At 38.1% G+C, this 22,434-nt stretch overlaps 1 protein-coding gene across 6 annotated transcripts in view; it reads left to right on the top strand.

The window, feature by feature from the left end:
* KDM6A (lysine demethylase 6A) overlaps window positions 1-22,434 on the top strand; it is a 153,228-nt gene that overhangs the window by 16,657 nt on the left and 114,137 nt on the right. For all 6 annotated transcript variants that reach the window (XM_054291233.1, XM_054291234.1, XM_054291235.1 and 3 more), the window contains exon 3: window positions 17,308-17,416. In XM_054291233.1, the coding sequence (XP_054147208.1) occupies window positions 17,308-17,416 (109 nt within the window). The remainder of the gene's footprint in view (window positions 1-17,307; window positions 17,417-22,434) is intronic.

The following is a 22,434-nucleotide window of genomic DNA, read 5'->3' as shown; positions in this document are numbered from 1 at the left end:
AGCCAGGTGGGGGTCAGTCTCTTCTCCCAGGGAACCAGGATTGGTCTTTTTCAACTTTAAACAAAGTTTTCTCTGGGACCAGATCATTAAGTGAAGAGGTTATTTTATGCTTATCTTCTCACATGCTTGACTACTATAACCAGTGGAAGGAGGATCTCCCAAGATTTTGGGAAGCAGCTCGTATTTGTGACATGAATGTTCCAATTAATTGTTCAGTCTAAATACAGGACTCTGAAACATGAAAGCTTTCCTTCTGTCAGGCTGTATAGGAGGTGAAGGAAGGATCAGAGAACAGAGAATGCAATGCTAAACTTGAGTTAAGAAGTTCCCTGAGGGGATCCCACCCTGTAATTTTTTTTTCTTTTTTTGTTTTGAGGCTGGTCTAAATTTGCAAACCTCCTGTCTGTGGTGTTTGCCTCACCTGGAGATCTGTAGGTCAGATACAAACTGACCTATTTGTTGCATCTGGCACATGAGGTCAGGGAGTAGGTGCCTGCTGATGGTTGGAAATGAGTCCTGGAAATGGAGGAGATGCAAGCTGGGCCTTTTGAGGGACTCCTGAATACAACCTATAAATCCCTTTAGCAGAGTTTTCAGGAGAATGAAGGAATATTTGAGAATTTCACACCATCATTTACCTAGGGGTGGCTTAGCCACAGGTAGTCCCTCTGGAATGCAACTACTGAGGGTGCTGTAGTAAAATAAAGAATATTTCTTTTGTGCTTCCTTTTCCCTGAATACTCACTTGTAGCAGCACAGAATTTTGGACCTTCCAGACAGGTCTAGCAAGACTTCTGAACCAGCGAATGAAGTTGTGCCCATGGGCATAGATTTAACTCAGACTTCCATGAGTGACCCTTCTTTTCCAGGTCTGTGATGTGCATGTGCCCTTTGCCTCTGTCTGCACCTGAAGCAGAGCTGCTCATGTCACAGCTCCTAGGCTCTTTTCCTGGAAGACTCCGCTCTGCTTTTTCCCAAACTTGTTTTTTCCCCATATGCAATGATCTACCTACCCATGCCAATTTTGAGATCTGCTGTCTGGTGCAGCTGCTGATGGTTGTGATGGCTTCAGTGTCTCTGAGCCTTCTTCCTGCCTGTGGAAGGCAGTGCTAAATAAATCACAGTGCATTTCTTATGGCACAGAAATATTTTCTTATTTCATCATTAGCAGTCAGGCTCACAGCACTCCTCAAGGGAAAAGCAGAATATAACAGTTGATACTTTTTTGCTTAATACCTTGACTGTGCAGTACAGCTGCCACTGATGCAGCTGGAATACCAATAGCTGCTTTCCAGTGGCCCATGTCACATCTTTGTGGGCAGAACTGTGTATTTCCTGTTTTCAGGACATTATTTAGTTGCTCTGAGCCTTCTGGCAGGCCTCACACAAGATTCTGCTTGCTAACAAACTATGTGTTAAATTTTATTGACAAAGGTCTTTTCACTTTGTATTTTTATACTTAGCCTGTCACACTGAAAACCTGTTTCACCAACTTAGAGTTACAGTTTCTATTTAAAAGGTGTATTTTGTACAGATAAACTGTACAAAAATAGTGGTAGTGATATCACTATCAATAGCTTTCACTGTGATCACTGGAGACAGTGGTGGTTTCTGATAGCGAAAGCAAGTAGGAGCATTAGGGCATCAGCACTGAAAACAGCACTTGGCTAATTTTAAAACACCACACCACACCTAGACTTGGGTTGATGAAAATGGGTAATAAATCAGCTATTTAATTTTTGAGTCCTGTGCAAAAATGATAGCAGAATCCAACTATAATGCTGCATTTTGCTGGATCTGCTAATGCTTTTGTCTCTTGCTTTTGATCTTGCTGATAATATTTCTGTTTTTGAGAGAAAAAATGGCATTTCTTTGCTTTTGAGAATTAAGATAATTTTGAAATAATAGGTGGCAACAGCTATATGTGCTTTGGAAAAAGGAGCAAGTCTGAGTCTGAAGCCTACCAAGCAGATAAGTGATGCAGCAGAAAGTGAATCATGTGTGTCTGCTCATCTGAAAGTGGGTGGGGAGAGCATCTTTGTAAAAAAAAACGTGTTCCATTACTTGGAACACACATAAGACAACATGGGTCTGTACCTTAGTGTTGCAGATCTTTTAAAAATGTGTGAGCAGGATGATTGCTGAGGGCTTGGCTTTCTTGTAGCATGTTGCTGTTATCTCTGCAGCTCAGAGAGCTCATGCTTGGGTGCTGTGCTATGGCAGGCAGTGCATGCTGGGCAGGAGGCATCCAGAGATGTTCAAGAAGTGAAATCCAGTCTTATTTCTGTGGAGGAGGGTGGTGTTTGTTTGTTTTATTGTTTGTTACCTCTTCATTTGTTAACAAAGTTATGAATAACCATTTATTAACTTTTTAAAAACAATTTTCATTTTCTGCGTGATGTTTTGGAAGCATGTCTCAGGACATGTAATGCTGCTGAGTTTTGGTGAATATTCTTTCACTCTTTCATTCTTCTTCCCTGGAGAGTTGTTAAGCTAAAACTCTTCTTGAAATTTTGTAGAATATTTTTTCACAAGAGGGTTTTGAAAAGCAATAGTCTTGGCATAAAAGAAGGCTGGTTTGTGTGAGCATGGAAAGCTTTGGTTGTTTAAGTGATACTGATACACCCACAGTGTCAGTACTTGTCCTTTGGTCATGCTGAAATTAAAGCCAAAATATTTTCTGAAAGACCATAAGAAGTGGGTTTGGTTCTTAAAAAAATCAAATATATTTACTAAAGAATTATGCTCCTTCATTAATTAATATTTAAAATTGAGTTTCTCTAGAGAGACTCCAAGTGCTGATCCTCTCAAGTATTTATGTTGGTGAAGCTGGGCAGATAGCAGATCCTGTCTGTGGGTTTTGGTTCTGTGGTTATTCTCTCCAGTTATGATGTGTGTGCCTCCTGTCTGGACACTAATGATGTGGTAGTTCAAAATAATAAGGAGCTAATTTTACCTAAAGTTTCTCAAATACTCTTACTCAGAAGTGCCTCAAGGGCATAAGCTCTTTGCTTAACAGTTCAGCTCTGTATAGTCAGTATTGGTATTGGTCTGTTCTCACTTGAATGGAAATTGTTTCAAAACTTGTGCAGACTCTTTGAGAGGGAACACAAAAGAATTCATAGGTTTATGTGAGAGTTTCTAGTTGTTTTTCAAGCCTGTCCCTTCACATTGCATGTGGCTGTGTCACAGATACACAGGTGTATGGAATAACATTATATTTATGAAAATTGCTGTCTTATATGCGATACCAAAGAGTATTTAAAAGAATCCTTTTGCTTCTCCTGTTTACATTTAAATACTGTTCAAAAGCCTAATTTTTTGATTCTTGAAATACTTTTTAAATCTTCAGTCTAAAATGATATGTTTGTTTGGCATTATTGTTAGACTGAAATAGTTTTTCCCTTTCCCTGGTGGTTGTCCTGTTGATATTTGTAGAAAAGTCATAGTAGCTTTTGATTTCCTAAGGTAAATAATTTGATATGTTTAGACTTTTACAAGAGAGACTCTTTCCTCTTACCCCTACAGTTCTCTTCCAAATTTATTTAATTTCTACTGAATGTGAGGAAATTGTATAGAATCTGCTGAGATGGTATTGATATCTCTGCTTTTAAAACAGATTTTTCTCTCTCTTCTACTGCAAGAGCCTTGGAGAATGAGCTGAACCTATCAGGAGGCAGATTCAGAGCAAGATGGTTCCCTGCAGTTCGTCTGTGGAACTGCTGGCTGGCCAGCATTGTTAGTGTGAGATGAGTGGACACGGTTTTAGAAAGTGGTAGGGAAAATTAATGGAAGGAAAATCCATCAGGAGCATTTCCCATCTGTGCCCAGGAATTTTCTGAACTTAAATAGAATTTTTCTGGAAAAATATAAAGGGGAAAAAAATACCACTATATGGTGTTTTTTTTTAACGTGTTCCTTTTCCTGCTTTTTAAACAATGTGAGTTCATGTAAAAGCTTTGCTAATCTTTTATTATTGCTGGTTTTTTGTCCATGTTTGCTCACGTAAATACTGAGACAGGTTGCTGCACAGGACTGACTATTGGTCTGACTTATTGTCATCTTATTTTAACTTTGCTGAAAGTCTATCATCTGTTGAGCTCCAGAATCCTTTATGCTTTTTTTATCTGCCTTCTGCTGGCAGCATATCCTCATCTTGGTTTGTTGACTTATAATCCAGTAATTAATGTACATAATTTTTTTCCCCAGTACTTTTAGTAAGCCTGTCCCAGAGCCGAGTCCCTTATGTGGCTGTAGAATGTTTTAGTGCTACGTGTCTCCTGACTGCCTTCCAAATCCACTGATGGGTGGGGTTTGGATTTGCAATGTCCTTACCTCATTTACAGTTGATAAACTTAAAATAAGACTGTAAATTCAGTCCAAAGGCCAAGATCTTATCATGGCAAATTACGGAGGTAATTATAGGATGATAGGGTACCACCAATAAATGTAGTTAATATTACAGCAGTACTTCTTTTATGTTGAATTTTGTGCTGCTTAGAGACTATAAAATACGTGTGAAAATGGATTTTAGGTAGAGGTTGGCCTGACTCACAAGAAGAATTAAAGCACATTGAACTGTGGAATGTGAAACAAGTGCAGGAGACTGACCCAGAGACTCAGATCTCATGCCATTGCTGCACAGGAAGAATAAATTCTGGCAAGTTTATTTGCTCCTGCTTGCACATTGTGCAGTTATGGCAGAAAGGAGGATGAAGTTGAGGTTGTGCTCTTTGTGTCTGTGAGGGACTGGCATGGCATGAGCTGCCATCTCCCCACACCTGGGAACGTGTGGAAATAAAGTCAGCATGAGCCTCAAACTTTGTTTTGATGTTCCACAAAGACTTGGAGTTTTTCAAGTTATCTCACAACAAAAGAAATTTGGAATATATTTTCAGCATACTGGAGTTTATGGGGTGCTTTCCATGCTTTGGACAGGAACTCAGGCCTGGCCAGTCAGGAGTTGTTCCCTGTGGGCCACATTCACCTCAGGAGATGCCAGTTCTCCATCTGTGGCCTAAGGACAACATCAATATTCTCTTCCACATGTGCAAGTGTTATTTATGTTTCCAAGCTTGAGCATAAAGGTTACCACCTCCTGTTGCTTTCACAGGACAGGCCACAGGTGGTCCAGAATGATGAGGTTTGCTTTTTTGGATGTAAGAAAATCTGTTACTGTAGAAAGCAATGAAAAAGAGCCTTTTGTACTACAGTTGACACTTCAAAATAAAGGGCTTAAAAAGATTGACATTTGGGACTGATTTGCCTGCTACCCTTCTCCTTTTATGATTATTTAAAAATGTCTTTTAATTTCAATTTGCTACATTTTCAACTGTTCTTAAACTTTCTCACCTTTGTATTTTTTCATCCTCCCCAGATATTCCCTGCAGAGGGGTAATGACTTGTTCTCTTGGTGACTGGCATGATTGAAGTGATTATTTCATGGGGATGCTTTGTGTTGGGTGGGTGATGATGGGAGGCTGTTGTGCAGCCAGCTGGAGCAGGGATGAAATGGTAGCAGTGGAGAAGGTGTTGTCCTTCAGGGCTTGAGTGAGTTGTGATCTGCTTTCCTTCTCTGGCATTCCCCAGAGACAAAAATTTCATCTCTTACTTGGTGTTCCCTCTCACTCCTTTATTTTGTCTGAGCTTTTATTGCCCACTCCTCTGGTTGTGCCCAGCATATTCTTTAGAACTTAATTTAGTGTCAGTATTTGACTATTTAACAGATTCTGCTGTTCTTGATTCAGAGATTTTTGGGTTGTTCTGCTGTTTTCCTCTCTAGGAGGATTGCTTGTTCATGGTGACACAATGTTCAGCAGAGATATTTCAGTGTATAGTGGAGTGTTTATGTTTATTAAGTAAAGTGTGAAAGAATGAAATGTGTGTGCACCTTTCCATATATATTTTCTAATAATGATGAATCCAACTCTTTGGGACCAGTACTTGAAAAAATCCAGTCTTCTGTGGAAATGAGCTTTTCCTGCATTCTGAAGAGTTCTTGTTTGCTGTGGTTGACACACTGTTGTATTCTGTCAATTCACAGATCCATGCTCAGGCCATTGAGTGCTTTAAAGGTGAATTTATCCTGTAAACAAAGATAGATTACATTACTGACAGTGAAATGGGAGACAAGGGTGTGTCCTGTTCCTCCAAAACCTTAAAAAGGAAGACAGTCAACATTTTAGTGTTAAGGAACTGTCCTTATAGTAGAAACTTCTTAGTGACTTTATGGCTTTGGGTTACAATTTTGGTGCATTTTTTGCAGCATTGAGTTAGTTGCATTTTGGAAACTACATTGCCTGTAAAACTGCTGAGATTCATTCTAAGGTTTGACATTAATATGTAATTGAAATTGTTGCCTGCCACTGTAAATAATATCAGAATTGATTGTTCATCTAAAGGCTCAAGTCATGACAACTTCAGCTGAATAGGGAACTCAGGAAAACACCTGTGGAGCCCTGTGGAATGTGGCATGTTCATCAAAAGAAAATCTTCTCAACCAATGTCTGATGTATAGAATTCAGTTATTTCTAGCATTGTTTCATTTTAAATGTGAATATTGCAGTAATTTATTATAAGGGACTCCTCAGAGGTGTTTGGTGTGTGAGCCACATTCACATCCAGGTTTATGAGTGGTGCCAACAGAACTTCCTGATGTTCAGTGCTGATCCTCACTGCTCTTTTGGGGTACTCTGTCCCATTGCAAATTTCTGGTCGTGGATTTCACACCTCTGTGGGCTTATAAAATAGTTTGATCATGGTTTTAAAAATTTTTGGGTTTTCTCCCTGGTTGTGAGAGACAAGCAGTGTTAGAGACCCTGATTTGGTCACTCTGAAAGGTGGTGTGGGTGCAGCACCACATAAATACTGGGTTAAAGATTTGGGTTCCGTACAGTGCCATTTTTTAGTCTACAAATAGACATTTTTAAGAGAAAAATGGCCATTAGCTATTTTCTGTTTGGCACTGGTACATGTAATGAGCAGTGTAAGGTTTGTGAATTGTGTGTAAACATCTAATTAAGAGAAGTGCACAAGGTTGACTTTTAGAAATGAGTGTGTTTGGGATGTGTATTGATTTTCCTCAAGTGTGGTGACTCATTTTAAAGGCACTTTATTAAAAAACTCATACAATTCTCTGAGTCAAGGTGTGTGGTAGTGAAAGGTAGGCCCAACAGAAGGGGGGATTGTACTTTTCCCAGTTGGGCATTGTGTAAAAGATGCCTTGCACATCTTTCTGATGGAAGGAACATCATCATCATCATGGAACTGAGAACTCATAATTGTGTTGAAGAGCTGTGTTTGTAGCGTTCTGCCAAAACAGATGGTGGTGTGCCCAGACACCTCAGTCAGTACTCACCCCTAATGGATTGCATTTTTCTTTATCCAGCTGTTTGTTGTAAATCACAAATCCTCCTTTTCCACCCAAGGTCATGCTGTAGTTATGGAAGGGGAAAGGATGGCTGGAACAGAGTTCTCCATATAGGTGGAATCTTGGTGTCTGTCATTCTGCCTCTGTCCTGCAGAGAATTGTCATAGTCACTTTTGGCTTAAAAGTGAGGTTGACTCTGGAATCTGATCTTTGTTTTAAATAAAATGAAGCCTTGAATCTTGATCTTTCTAGATTTAAGTCCTTAGATAGTATAGTTTTAATGATAGAGATAGTTTTAATGTGCTGGAGTTTCTTGTGAATTTTTTGTGCATACCATTTCCCTCCTGTTGGTTTCTGATCTGCTGCACGTACCAGGAACTTCATCCTTTGAAGCTCTGTTTCCTTGTTCAGTATTATCCCTGAAAATGCATACAGGATAGATGAAGAATTGGCATTAAGCTTCATTCATTAATGTTTTCCCACTTGGTATTTTTTAATGTCCATCTGTATATTGGATGTCAAATTTGCTAGGGCTTGGGAAGCATTATTCAAGAAGGATATCTAACATCCAGCTCCAGGGAAATGTTAATGAGAACAGGCTGTGGTGACAACCTGCACAGCTGTTCACCCTGCAGCTGCAGGAGGCTTTAGGATGTTTTGCCTGTGACAATTCACTATCAGGTTTTACTTATCAGAAGACTCTGCTGGCCAGTTCCCAAGCAATGTTTTGGGTATATTTTCATTTAGTTGGTGTTTAGTGCACATTATGATGAAAATGCATACTGGTAGCTAAAGTAATTTGGACTTGGGCTTTGTAATACATAAATCTGAAATCTCTATGAATATACTCTCTACCTGTTACTGTCACACAGCAGAAATAAGACATTTCTTCTTTCCTGGAATAAGGTTCACCAGCTCTGCCATTCAGAAGTGGTATTGCTCATTAGCTGTGGACTGTATCCAGAGGATTGCATTCCTCTTATTTCCTCATTGCAATTTCTGTCTGTTCAGATAGCCACACAGGGGAGGAAAAGGTGAGGCATAAGGCTGGGTGTTTGCTGGATTAGTAACAAGGGTTACAGCTCTTGATGGGAATTATTGTTGTGCTTTTCAAGGTGTTTTCTGTGCATGAAGTTCTCCTACAAAACATTTTCTATGCAGGCTGGTTTTCATGCACATTTGGTTATGTTCCAGTGTTGCTCATTTTTATATGTGAGCATAATTGTGTAGGCATAATTAAACAGCCACAGAGGAGAAAATATGAATGGCTGTGGAAAAAGGAACGTGATTTGTGGATTGTACCTATATGGGAGATTTCAGTGATGTGATGGAAAATCCTTGGGGTGGATCCTTCTGCTGCACTGGCTGTGGCAACTTTCAAAGTACCAGCATTGTGAGACTCCTTGAAATAGTGATATTTCAGTCTGTAAAACCAGGTTCATTCTGATTTTTTTTATCCTTTGTGTCTTAATGTGCTTTTACCAATTCTGTATCTCCTGTGGTGCTGAAAATTCCACACTTCCCACCCTATTAGCATTAGTCTTTACACTTTCTTTATGAAACAGCTCCTGACCCATTTTCACTTCCATTCTTCTAAAATAAATCATCTTTTCCTTGTATTTTCAGACTAAGCTACCAGCACTATTATTTCTGAGTACCAGGCCACCTCTAGTGTTGAACCCTTTTGGGACTGAAGTTTAGACTGGGCAGATTTAGCAGAGCAGAGCAATTTGGGGTAGCTTTTAAATATTTTCTAATAGTTGCCTTTATGTATTGCCTTGTATTCAGACAACACAGAAAAATCATTCTGTTAAGTCTGAAACTAGATATTTTCGCATACATATATTTGTTGTGTCAGTCTTGGTAGACATTGTCTTGTGCATATATTTGTACATTGTTCTCTATTTAATACCTCTTTCTTTCAACTTCTTTATTCTTTGTTTCATTGTCATTCTTATGCTTGGTGCCTGATAGTCAGTGTTACATTTCCAAAGACTTGTGTCCAGATCCAGAGATATTTGCATAAATGAGTTGTTCTGATCCTTTTTTCCTTAGGTAAAACAGGCAGCTATTAATGCAGATTCTGGCTTTATTTGTGGCTGGGTTTCTGTGTTTGGTTGTATTTTTCTGTGTTGATTTTAATTATATTTCAAAAATAATTTACTCAATGAGAACAAAATCAGCTATTTATTTGTTGTGTCATATCTTACATAAAATCTGTATGAGACTCTGTAGACTCCTAGATAAAACTGGTTTAACATATTAAAAAAAAGATAAACTTATCTATCAGTGTTAGCTATCTAAGTATTCTGAAGTATGATAAGCCACACCTCATTTGTGATGTTCTGTGTTGGTATAGGTGAGAATTAATAGAATAAAATCACATTTAGTGGTCTTAAATTTTAGTGTGTGGTGAACTATTCATGAGCTTGAAAAATTGCTAAATTAAGGTGCTGCAATTCTACTTCAAATAGACTTGCTGTGGTAAAAATAGCCAAAAAGATGTTCCTGTAGTCTGAGTAAAAACAATGTTCCAATTGCCTATAAAAAATCTACTGCCACTTGGAAAAAAAAAGAAAATTACTTGTGTTTGTTTGGGTTTTTGGTAAAGATTACCTGTGAAGGATTTTGAATGATGAAATTCCATATAAAATTTGCCATAATCTCCTGAGTCACCTGATTATGAAATATTTTCAGGGATAGAATAGAGATGATTCTGTTTGCTAATAATTTAGAATTTCTAGAATGATGTAGGTGTGTGTATATGTGCATAGACATTGATATTTGTACATTTATTTGACTGTATTTAAAAGAAAAAATGAGAGAATTGCATCCTCCAGGTGGACTCAGAATTAATGCAGAGTGATTCACCACATAAACTCCAGTCAACAAATTTTTCATAAAATCCAGTTGGTTATGGACACTGTCAGCTGCAGAGGACAAAGCTTCCTGTATTTTATGTATGTAAACTATTTTTAATATGTAAACTATTGAGTTTGCATCTGTCTGACAGAAAACACGTGTCAGGAATGTCTTGCAAGTGTTCTGTATTCAGGGGAGACAAGTTGGGTTTTTCATTCTCTGCTAAAATGTCACTTTTCTCCATTTAATCATTGATTTGCATGGATTCTGTTTTGTATTCTATTCTGCAGATCTTTGCTTTTTATGAAGCAATATCCCTCAGTTTTCAACAATAATTGAGTCTATGTTAATTTTGCCTTGTAAACTTGGCAGCCTTGACCTTCTGCTGCTTACTCTGTCATATCTGCCATAGACATCATCTGAACAAAAATATTTGTTATATCTTCAGTATAATCTGGAAACACAAAAGTCTTAGACTACAGTAGTGGCTTTTAAAGAAAATCCATCAAAATTGTGACCATCAGGTTGTGCATGTAGCTCATGTGTGCAGCTGCTTTTCTTTATTGCCTGCACTGTTTATTCTTGTGCCTGTTTCATGAAGCATTAGTCATAAGAAAATAAATTAGGGAAAATTGATGATAGATTTCTTGAGAAATGTTTGAGGAGGATCAGTTTCTGTTGTTCTGTACTAATTGTCCCTGAAAAGAGGACTTTGATCCGAAGTGTTACTAGCAGACTAGAATAAGCTCACAACATTCCAATATGCCATAGAAATTTTGCAAGAACAAGGTTGCTGGAGAGGCCAGTTCATGTTTTTGCTTCTTAAGGCCTGAATGTTTTGGGGTCTGAGCATATTTGTGTGCAGCAAGCTGTACTTTCAGCACTCTTCCTGAGGCTTTTGAAATATCATAGTCCATACATGAAATACAAGGAGAGTAAATGTGTGAAATTGAGAGAGAAATTTTATAACAGAATATGAGTGTTGCAAATAGAGAGCATATAAAGAAGCTTTGAAAGCTGTAGTGGGAATTGCTATTGAATAAGAAAGTAAAGGAAGTTAAGGATATTGTGCCAATACATAATATGAGAGCCTTCAGTGGAGGATCTGCTGCATTAATCCAGGTTATCTTCAGTCAAATAAGAATGGTGTGCTTTTCTCTGCAGAAGTAAATGAGAAGAAGTAAATGAGATGTTCTTGTAAATCACCTACAGCTCAGAAAGTGATGTGTATCCAGCAAGTCACTGATGGGGGAAAAATAGCTTTACTTCTGAAGAATTCAGGCTTGGTTGTTTTTTTTTTTGTTTTTTTTTTTTTTTTTTCCTTTGCATAGCTGAAGCAAGCCCTGTTCACACCCCCATTGCTGCAGAGCAGGAGCTGGAGCTTCACCACGAGGTTCTCTGGGTGGTGGCAAATTGTTGGCATTGTTGTTAGCAAATTATGTGTGTTTTGGTGAATTGTGGCAAGGAGGAAGGGATGGGAAAATAACCTTTTCAGAGCTTGCTCAGTGGCATTGAGGGAGGGAGAAGGAGCCCAGCACACACACACACACACACACGTGTGCCTTCTGCTCTGTAGGTGCCCCTCAGACTGACCAGTGTTAATGTGTGATTATCCATGTGGCTACTTTATTTTCAAGAAGAATAAAATATCACCTAATTAACATTCTGTTTCTAACCATTACTATAAGCCTGTGTTTTGTTTGTCAAGAGTCTGCTGATGTCTCCCTCTCCAATTTTCATGTGTGTGGAAACCCAGGGCACAGGGAATATTTCCCTGTCTGCTCTGGGGTGCCCTGATCCCCAGGGCAGCACTGACCCAGACCCTCATTCACAGAGAAAGTTTCCTAAACTCCAGAATAGACTAGAATCCATTAAGGTGTGAAGTAGATTGTAGAGAGTAGTGTAGATGTATCACTTAGGTGGGGAATTTAGGATTTGGGTTTTTTAGTATGTTGTGGATGGAAGCAAGATAGAGGTCACAGGGTGTCATCCTGGGTTTCTTCTTCGTGCTTCTTCTTCCTTCTTCATGGGTTTGGGTGGCATTTTGTAATTGGGTAAAAAAGTCCTCATTGCAGGCTTTTGGGGATTATTGGGTTAAAAGGGAAAATAATCCAGGTGTCAGTTCTTCATTGGATAGCTTAGCTTTAAAAGACCTTGTAACAATAGACTGTTGGCCATTTTTGTGGTGCTTTTCCAGCACACTGAGCCCAGTGTGGACAGCATGCAAAACTCTAGATAAGATAAAAATACACAAGAAAAAATCCAGTGTCCCTCTTTCCTGACACAGGACCACTCCAGGAGGGTCTCCCCCAACAGGAGGAGGGCCCAGCCAGAGTCTCAGAAGTCAGGGAATCAGTGACAGGTACCCCAAGACATGTGGGATCTCTGTTCTCATTACCTGCTCACAAAGCCCATCCAGCTGGGTCCCTGAAGGTGCAAGAAAAGGAAGCAGCAACTGTTCAGTTTTGTCACCCTCCCCAGTTTATCTACTTATACATTAGTGTTTTATGTTGTAAAATTGAAGGTTTTAGGAACTTCTGGAGGATTTGAATTTGTGATTTTATACTGTGTTGTCTGCACTGAAGTACAGTGTTTTTCTTGAGCAGTTAATTTATTACCCAGTAAAATTCAGATAGTTTCCTTCACTGTATGTTACTGCCTGGTTGTTGCCATGTTAACAATTCAGATTGCTGGCTTTTTGCTTCCCTGTAGTTGCCAAGGTTTTTTTGTGTTTTAAGTAAGAATTGCTGACTCAGTGTACTCCTCCATTTTCATATCATTAATATATTCAAGAATTAATAGTTAATGCTTTGTCACGTTTGGCCGTTTAGTCCTGCTTATTTTCATTTTGGTCAGTCATGCTTGTTGTGATTCAGAAAGGATAACATCACATTTTCTTCTTCAGAAACAATCTGAACAAGCTGTATTGATTTCTGTCCCTTCTTTAGTATAGTTTTTTAACAGTAGTTTGAATTTGTGCTGTAAAATACAAATAATTACAATCAATGATAATGGTTAAATATTTTTTCTTTATATTAATGGAAGTAGAAATAACATTGTCAATTTAATTTATAATGCAGAGCTGAAATGTTTCAGTGACCCCTGTGTACAATATTTAGAATTCTGGTTTCATCTGTTTGATTTATCAGTTTTATTTATTTTTGGATTTATTTTTTGCGGTAGGATATATTTATTTATTTTGTTATGGTATATTCTCAATTCTAGGGTCTTTCCTACATGAAATGACATCATATTAATAATGACCAAAATTGGCATTTAGTTTATGGGGTTGGTTTTGTTTGGTTGGTTTTTTTGGGGAAGGAATGGTTTTAAAACAGAGGGGAAAATGAATCCAGTTCCTTATCCATTGGAATGAAAGTAGGGAACACACAGGGGTCTGGTAGTACATTTTAAAGGTGATTCTAGAATAATTTCTTCCTTTTGTGTACAGTTTTTGCTGGGTTTTTGTGAGTTGGTAAATACACTAAGCCTTTTTCTTCACTGTACTGTATTTCAAGGTGTCCTAAGAATTGACAGCTGAATCTGTGCAATCAGGACGCCCCCAGTCATGAACTATGATGTAATGAGAGGGAATTTGTGTGACAATAGTGTGTTGCTTCGGTTGAAGGTGGCAAACAACATGAAGATTGTTACTTTTTTAGTGTTATATAAGCCAGTTTCTTTTCCTGCAGCCATTCCTGCCTTGGGTTCCTGCCTGTGCTCTGGTTGCCACACTGCGAGGCAGCTGCGGGTGATTATTTTGCCAAGTTCCTAAATTCTTCAGGTTTCCCTTTTATCTTCTTGTAGCCTTGAACAAAGGGAAGGAAGTGTATGATGTTGTGTAGCAATCTTCCTTTTCATTTCAGGGTCTTTCTCTTTCTTGTTAATTTGTCAATACTGGCAGTTCTCAAGGCTGAGTCCATTGAATGCACTTAGAGATCCATACAGTGAGGAGAAATAACAATGCTTAAAAACCTCAGGGGTTTTTAACTTCCTTAGAATCCTTAGTGTCTCAGGATAATTTAAATGTGTTGCACAAGTAGTGCCATAGGTGGCCTTTGCAGTTAAAGAACCATTAAAATGAGATCTTTTGATTTTTCCTTCAAAGAAAACATACACAGATAGGTGCTGTGATGACCTCCCTTTTACATCCATTCATTCAACAGAGACAAATTCTTACCTGTGCAGAAAAATACTTGTTACTTTCTAAAGATCTTTGTGGATTGCTCTGGTGGGGGAGAAAGTTTCTTGACCAAAACCAAAGTTTGGTCTCGCCTGGTGACTCTGCCCTGATTGGGAAGAGCAAGAGCCACACAGTGACCAACCTGCTGACCCAGGGGCTGATTTGGTGTTCCCAATGAGGATGTAATCCTTGCTTTTAGTTTCTGTTTCATTTTGTTAGAATGTGCTGGAAAAATTGAAAAATTCATTTGAAACAGCCTTCCCAAGTTAAGTTTGCATAAATATGAGTGTGTTGCTGATGATGTTGCAAACCAGTTAGAGGTCAGCAGAGAGGGTTTGCTTTAATGGTGTAATTTGAATTGCTGTTACAGGAACAGATAATTTACAGTTAACTGTGGCTGCAAGGGGAAGTTCTGGTGTCTTAGGCCTTGCCTTGTGTTGGTATCAGTGAGATGGCTTTGCAGCATCTTCTGTTTGTGCTCTACCATAAAGGGAAAATGTGCCTTGTTGAGAATTGCTCTGAGCTGTGTGAAAGGCTTGGGCACAGGTTTTTCCATCCCTACTACAGACAGTGCTTCAGATGTGTGTGATACCTCTTTTAATGAGGATTTACTTAAAAAGGGGCTGTGGGAACACTGAGGGTCCCCAAACACTTAAATGTTAAAGTGCGTGTGATTTATAATTTCCCTGAACATCTGTACAGAAAAATCCTGTTACATTTGTTCATAAAGTCAAGTTCTCTTCAAACACCTGTAGCCTAATTCAGGAAATAAATACCTGGAAGCTAGCTACCCTAGCTTCCTCTTCAGTATTCATTGTAGGCTACCTGTTGGGGTGGCAATTTCTATATTCTCTGGATTGCAAAAGACAAAATAACAATTTTAGAAAATATCAAAATGTGACTATTTTCTTCAACAGCTGTGGCAGGTATTGCAAGTTGTCAGAAAAAGGGAAGCCTATCTACAAATCAGTGTGTAACAGTAACATCAGGAGCACCATCAAAAATTGTGTTATGATTTGTACAAATCAAGAGATGAGACCAAAAATGGAGAGGGGAAGCACAGTGCCAAAAACAAAGTTGTGCACTAAGATATTTGCTGATGTTAAGTCAGTACATGCATACACAAATAATGATCTTAAGGAATGTACTTTGTACTTGTGTGCTTTGCTTCTGATTTTAGAGATGATATTCTTTAGATGGAGAACTGACTGACTGCAAGAGGTGTTCATAGTGATGGGAATGAAATTAAAGGAGTTGTAGCTTTGATCCTTGGTGAAAAGAATTGCAGTCCTTCCACTACATTTTGCTTGGGCAAAGCTTGCAAATACACATCTAAATTTGGTATCTTCAGAACATGACCAAATAGCTACAGTTTGAAATACGTATTTTAAGTTTATGTAAACAAATTTAATGTTTTATTAAATCATTTTAATACCACATGTATACCTGAGGCTCTGTAGCAGCATAGCTTTGTTTTGATTCATTGGAGCTTTGCCTCTGAAAACAGCCATAGAATGAAGCTTTTCTGGGCTTGGGAGTAAGTGAAAGTGTGTGATACACCTCAGTCTGGGGATACAAACTGTGACCCACTCAGAACAGATTAGATCAGTAATTGGGTAACATTTCCTCTTTCTTTTGGCATTTCTCTTTTTGATGATTAGTAAAAGTGTACTGAAAGTAAATTACAAACGTGAGCAAGGCTACTGATTTAAATATTCAGGTTGTATCCCCCCCTCCTTTTAAGCATTGAGTTTTATTAAAATCTCTTAAGAAAGCTCCTCACTTCACAGAATCACAGAATATGCTGAGTTGGAAGGGCCCCATGGTCTGTGATTATTGTCATGTCATAAAATCAAGCGGTTCATGATTGCAACCAAATTTGAAACATGTACCATAAATAGGTGAAAGTCATAGATTAACCAGCTGGAATTAGAATTTGCTGGAAGTCTGTCAGGCTTTTGAGAACTGTGCTGGTGCAAGGACCTTCCCTCTCATATGAGTTTGTTCAACTGTTGCAATTCAGTGGCTAGTAAGATCAGAAAGTTGGGAAAGTGATTTTATTTATTTATTTGCTCATTCCCAAAGTGTAAACAGGGTCAGGAGGTAAATAGGGTCATGAGCTAGAGATGTAATAGCTTAAAGATCATGGCAGTTATGGTGAATAGAAGGTGTCAGTTCAGTTGTTGAAAACGTGTGTTCATAGCACAGAACACTCTTTGCTTCTGTGTGTGTGTCACTTAAAAACTTCTGGTGCAAGGTTTCTCAAAACTGGAATTAATTTCTAATTGGATTTACATTTCTGGCTTTAGCTTTTCTTAGTCTAAGTAGGAGGAAGTAAATTATTTTACAACATGCTAGATGTGAAAAGAATCTGATCTTCGGAAACACATATGAAGATATATAAATTGCATAAGGAAACATGTTGAGGTAGTGTGCTCTTTGGTTCAGCAAAAATGAGTGAAATAACTGTTAAATGAAAATTATTTCTTTAGGGAAAAAAGCAACACAATAAGAATAAAATCAGAGGGGTTTCTTGCTTGTAGATTGGAAAGAATGAAGTAAATCCTTTTGTGTTTCATTGATTTTAAAATTAAAAATTGTCATGTAACTTAGAAGTTTGTTTTGTATTGGGGAAATCGAATGTCCACAGAAAAACAAGAGAAAATTTCTGTTGTTCATTTGTTGTCAATTTGCATTAGAATCAGTGAGCTTCCAAATCTGTTCTGTCTTTAATATTAATTTCTTCTCTGAAAAGTGATGCTGACTCTGTTAGTGAGAGTGTTTGTAGACCTCATCTTTCAAGCTAATAAAAAACTTAATTATTTCTCAGAAAATGTATTATTTGCTTTAGTAAAGTACAGAATTTTGAAAACCTTGTATTTCTCTTTCCCAGGCTGTTCGCTGCTATGAATCGCTAATTTTGAAAGCTGAAGGAAAGGTCGAGTCTGATTTCTTTTGTCAGTTAGGTCACTTCAACCTCTTATTGGAAGATTATCCAAAAGGTAAGAATTTTTAGTTCTTCTGATAAATGTCTTTGGGGAATTGTTCTTCAGTGTAGGTGGCACAACAGAATGAAAATCACTGGGCTAAGTCACCGTTTCCTTGGTTTGTACTGTGTTTCAGAGCCCATTAAAGAATTATGAGTGGTGATATCTTCACAAAAACAACTTTATTATTACTTCTCATTCCTTTTTATTTTTAATGAAAAACAAAAACCCAACCAAAACACTCCTGGTTCAGGTGTGAAAATGAAGTTGGCTGGCAAGGCCCAGTGTCTGATGGCACCCTGTGAGATGTGGGTGAGAGCTGGGTAGAACAGGTTAGAATATTTACTTTTTTTGCCTTTTTTCATTGTCATTGCTTTTTAATTTTAACATGAATGCAGATCTGTTTGTGTAGGGAAACAAATAACACCCCCACCCTGACTATGTGTACTTCTACCCCCCCATGCCTTTTTCCAAGCACACAAAGATGCTGGTTTAGTTTCCCTGGGATGCAGGAACAGGGAGATGAGTGATAACTGAGAGTGGTTCAGGAGCCTGAGTTTGGTGACTCAGGCTGGTGTGGGCTGTTTGACAGCTCTGTGTCTGTGGGTCCTGGCTCTCTGTCTGACATTAAACAGGGTGAGTTTGGCTTCCTGGGACCTTCATTTCTAAAGTGAGAAACATGTGCATTTGATGCTACTCAGGAGGAATTTGCAGGTATCTGAATTAATTCTGTACATTCAGAGGGTTTGTTTGGGTGATGGAAGCATCTGTCTTGTACCTCATCCTCTCCAGTGACTCGGTTATAACCACTGGTGTTTCCAAATCCAGAGGCATGGGAAGAGTTGAAGGGAGCATGGCATTATGATGTCTCTGAAATTTAGTGAAGAATAGTCTGATCTTAAGTGCTTCCCTTAGTTTTAAGAAAATTCTGCCACCCTCTCTGCAAAAATACTTACACCACTCTTTCTCATTAGCCTAATGAAGTTAGGTGTGAGTGCAGTGTGACCTTCTGGACATATTTTACTCAGCAAAAAAAGCCCAGGATTATGGACTGACCTGTATTAACTCTGCTTTTGAGTTGATAACAGTTAGGAGTGACAGCACCAGGTGTTGCTGTGGATCAGAGGCAGGGTTTACTGATGGGGCATCTGCTTTGTACTCTGTGTATGGTTTTAAAAACAAGCATAAAAACTCCAGTTGATGGTTGGAAATATCAGTTCTCCAGAACTGTAAAAGAGCATTACCACAACAATGTGAGAAGAAACATTAAGCCATTAAAAATCTGAATTAAAGTACTTAATACTTTCTTAGATGCCTATTTAAAGTCATATCTCAGTTGTAAAAAAAGCCTCAAGAAGACTAAAAACCTTGTTAGTTATGGAGTATTAAAAAGTGTATCTCTGTTTTTAAAGAAGTGTAGGAGTAGTTAAAAATACTGGAGGACTTTTAATTGATGTAAAAGGGAACTTAAAAAGTTTTTTTTTTAATTAAGGGACATATGTTCCTGTTCAGTACAGTTTTTGAACTCTAGTACCAAAGACTGTAAAACTATTACCCTCAATGCAGAAAGTCATTGTTGTTCTACCACTAATTTATTACTGCTATTTGAAAGAACTAGAATGTTTGTGTTCCATTATAAAGTAAAAATAAATGTCATTACATGATACAAGTTTTGTTACTTTATTTATCATACATTCTAATTGCATTATAGTTAAATTTTACATGATTTAGAACAGAAAAGAGAATTCAGAGTGTTTTGATGTCACTAATGTATATTTTACCCAGATTTTAAGTCCTGAAGTTCCAGAAGTTTAAAATGCTGAAGGAGCATGGTATTCAGAGCTATAAATCTGTATAGTCTGAATTTAGTCAAAATTATGGACAAGTCAATGTGTTTAATAAATTGGATATAATTAATAAAATATCACAGCATGGCAGCATGTGTAATGCTCCACAGTTTTTTTTCCCTTAAAAGCTTGTTACTTAATTAAATATCTTCAATAAATGCATGCACCTTTGTATATAATGTATGAAGTGTTTTTTATAAAGGCAGAAGTGATAGTGTTCTTTGTTTAAAAAATGCTTGCTATGAAGTTTGTGCAGAGCAGAACAAACTATGAGCTGACTGTAGGACTGGGATCAGTGGTCAAGATGAAGCAGTGCTGGGATGACAGATCTGGGTTTTGTGTTGGTAGTTTCTTCTCTTTAGATCTGTCTCATTTTTTCACAAACACACTGGCAGTGAAGGATCATGCAGTTGGATGCATTTTGTTGTATGTTTTTAGTGTTTTGATATAGCTAATACCTTCTTCTGAATGTACTGAGACTGTAGGTCATTTCTTTGGAAGAATTAGGACTTGTACACCATAAAGGGATCTTGAGAAAAAGTCCTGGCAGGTTGCATCATTGAAACTCACACTATTGGTGCTATTACTGTCCTTCCTGCTTGTGCTCAGAGGGTACCAGTAAGGGGCAGTCAAGTGGTGTCTGATACTGAAATCTATTTAACTTTATTTTTTTTTGTGAAAGCTCTTAAGTATTGTAAGTCCCCTCGAAGTGCAGTGTGTTTTCTGTCACTCCTAGCCTCTGAATTCCAGAATCAATATGCTTTTATTTTTCTTCCTTAAAAAGAAGTACTTGTCTTCAAGAAAAGTTTTGAGTTCACATCAGAAATTACTGGATGAGGTTCTTTCTTCTCAGTATTAAACCTGACACTGAAGTGTCAGTGCCACTGCTAACCTTTAAAAGATCTGAAGCTGCTCTGCAGGTTGCAGTTTGCCAAAATGCAGTAATTTTGAATTGCTGTGGATAGGTAAAGGGTTTTCTCTGCAGCCATGGAATGGAGTTAGGAGAAGGCCCTACACAAGGGATCAGCCTTTTTGCAGATTTTTAATCCAGTGAGACACTGCCTTGTATTCAGACACTTATCACCAAGATTGTAGATGGATTGATTTCAGCTTTGCCTGCATGTTCAGAGTGGTTTCTCTGCTCAGCTTTCCTTGTATTGATGGTGACTATCAGAATTTTGCTTTGGGATTTCCTAAAATGGGAACGTTGACTCCTCCTGGTGAGAACCATTTCATTTCCTCAGTAGAATTTTCTCCACTCTAATCTGATTCTTCCTCCTGTCTCTTTTGCCAAGGCAGCTATTCCCAGCTGTTGGATTGTTGTGGAGGTTCCCAAAGCTTTTGTTGCCTGGGCATGCCCTTGGTGGCACCCTCGTGTCTGCGGGTTGCGTTCTTTGTGCTGGCGCAGCTGAGCCCGCAGCTGTGTGGGGAACTGATCCAACTGAAAAATAACCCTGCACAAAAATGCTGTGCAGTTGCCCCAGAGTGTGAAACCTCAACCTTGGGGTTTTGCTGGAGGAGGTGGATGGCTTGTCATGGAGGCCTTTGGGTGCTGGGAGCATTCTGAATTCAGTCAGGACTCCTGGTGTGAACCTCTGAACTGTTTGCTGCTGGATTCCTTGGGACAGATGGGTTTTTTACCAAATTAGTGTGCTCTGGTCTTGAAAGAAGAGTATATTTCACTGATAGTTGGAGTTTATTTTTCATTCCATGGCTGGTTTCCATAAGTAGGGAGTGAAGATAGTGATGTTTTAAGGGTTCTGGCTGACTTGAGTTCTAATTGACTGCTGTTTAATGAGCTCCTGGATTGACATCATCTGTGTTTTCCTTAGGGATCTTTTCTTGCAGGAGGGTCACGTGCACTGACCGTGTTCAGTCTGTGACTTGGAGGACAGCTCACAGTGGCACAAATGGAAATGTGCTTTAATCATTTGCCTCCTTGAATTGCTGTTCTCTAAGCAAAATTCCTGGAAGTAGAAAATGCAGTTAATGAATGAATGATTTGAGGAAAACATGAATTTATTTGTGCCATAGTTACTAAAACACAATAAATACCGTACTGGAATAATTCTTATTGTTGTACTCAAATGGTAATCTCATTTTTAAAGGTTCTATGTCAGAACAGTTTTAGTAATATTTATTTTGATTATAGATGGTGACTGCTTTGTCAAAAATACTTACATAAAAACATTTTAAGTTGTTTATAAGATAGCGTTCAGGGGCATTTTTTTAGTAATCATTAATCTAAAATTTAAAACCCTACTAAAAAAAATACCCAGATTGTTAATTGAGCAGCTCTTTTATTGCAATGCAACCTAAACCCAAAATTTAAACACTTTCTGATTGTTCTTTTGTAAAGTTGTTTGGTTGTGAGAAACTCCCATATCCAACAATGTATGTGTGTTCCTTTGTACTTACAATTCCAGCTCTGTAGGGAATTTCTCTGTGGTGGTGAAGGTCTTTCAGGAATTTGAAAGGCAGTATTGTTATTGGGAAGCATTTTCATGTGTTGTGCTCTGAGGTGCAGGGTAGTAGCTGTAATTTTATAAAATACAAGGGAAAACTTCACAGCATGGACAGGATTGTGCTGATTCCTGCTGGACTGTCTTGTCTTACTGATGAGTCCTGAAGAACTAGAATGAATTAAATAGCCAGAACGAGTCAAGGAAGAGATGGCTGTTTCAAATAAGTGTGATATTTAGGTTTAAGGGGTTTTATTTTGTTGCTTGTAACTGGAACTAACTGGTAGAATCGGAGTTGCTTCTATTTAGAGCTGTTTACTCAATCCTGAAGATGAGATAAATTTTGGATGGTTTAATTTCAGGTGGTTTAAACCATTATGTGAAATTTCTGCAGAAAAAAAGGAAGCTTAGAGCATTAAAATGTTCTTTATAAATTGTATGTGTGTGGAGCAGAGGTTAGCAGTCGAGAGTTTTATTATAAAATATACCAAGGCCATGTTTTTGACTGGTTGTCTGAAAATTTTCGCTTTGGAAAGTGTTCTAAATAAACACTCAATTGTTAAAAGACCTTTTTGTGTAATGCACTCTTGGAATGTTTTTGAGCTTGATGAAAATCCATAGGGTTTCTTCACTGGTTCTCAGTATTTTAAGACTTTTTACAGAGTTCAAGCTTTAAAGGATTTCTGTAATTGTAAATTTCTTGTCAAACTTGTATGTCTTTCAC

Source organism: Melozone crissalis, unplaced genomic scaffold (genome assembly GCF_028551555.1).
Source record: "Melozone crissalis strain CALT ecotype California unplaced genomic scaffold, PUWL_Pcris_2 ptg000090l_1, whole genome shotgun sequence".
NCBI lineage: Eukaryota > Metazoa > Chordata > Aves > Passeriformes > Passerellidae > Melozone > Melozone crissalis.
The sequence above is the reverse complement of the archived record's forward strand: the minus strand, read 5'-3'. Positions and strand labels throughout refer to the sequence as shown.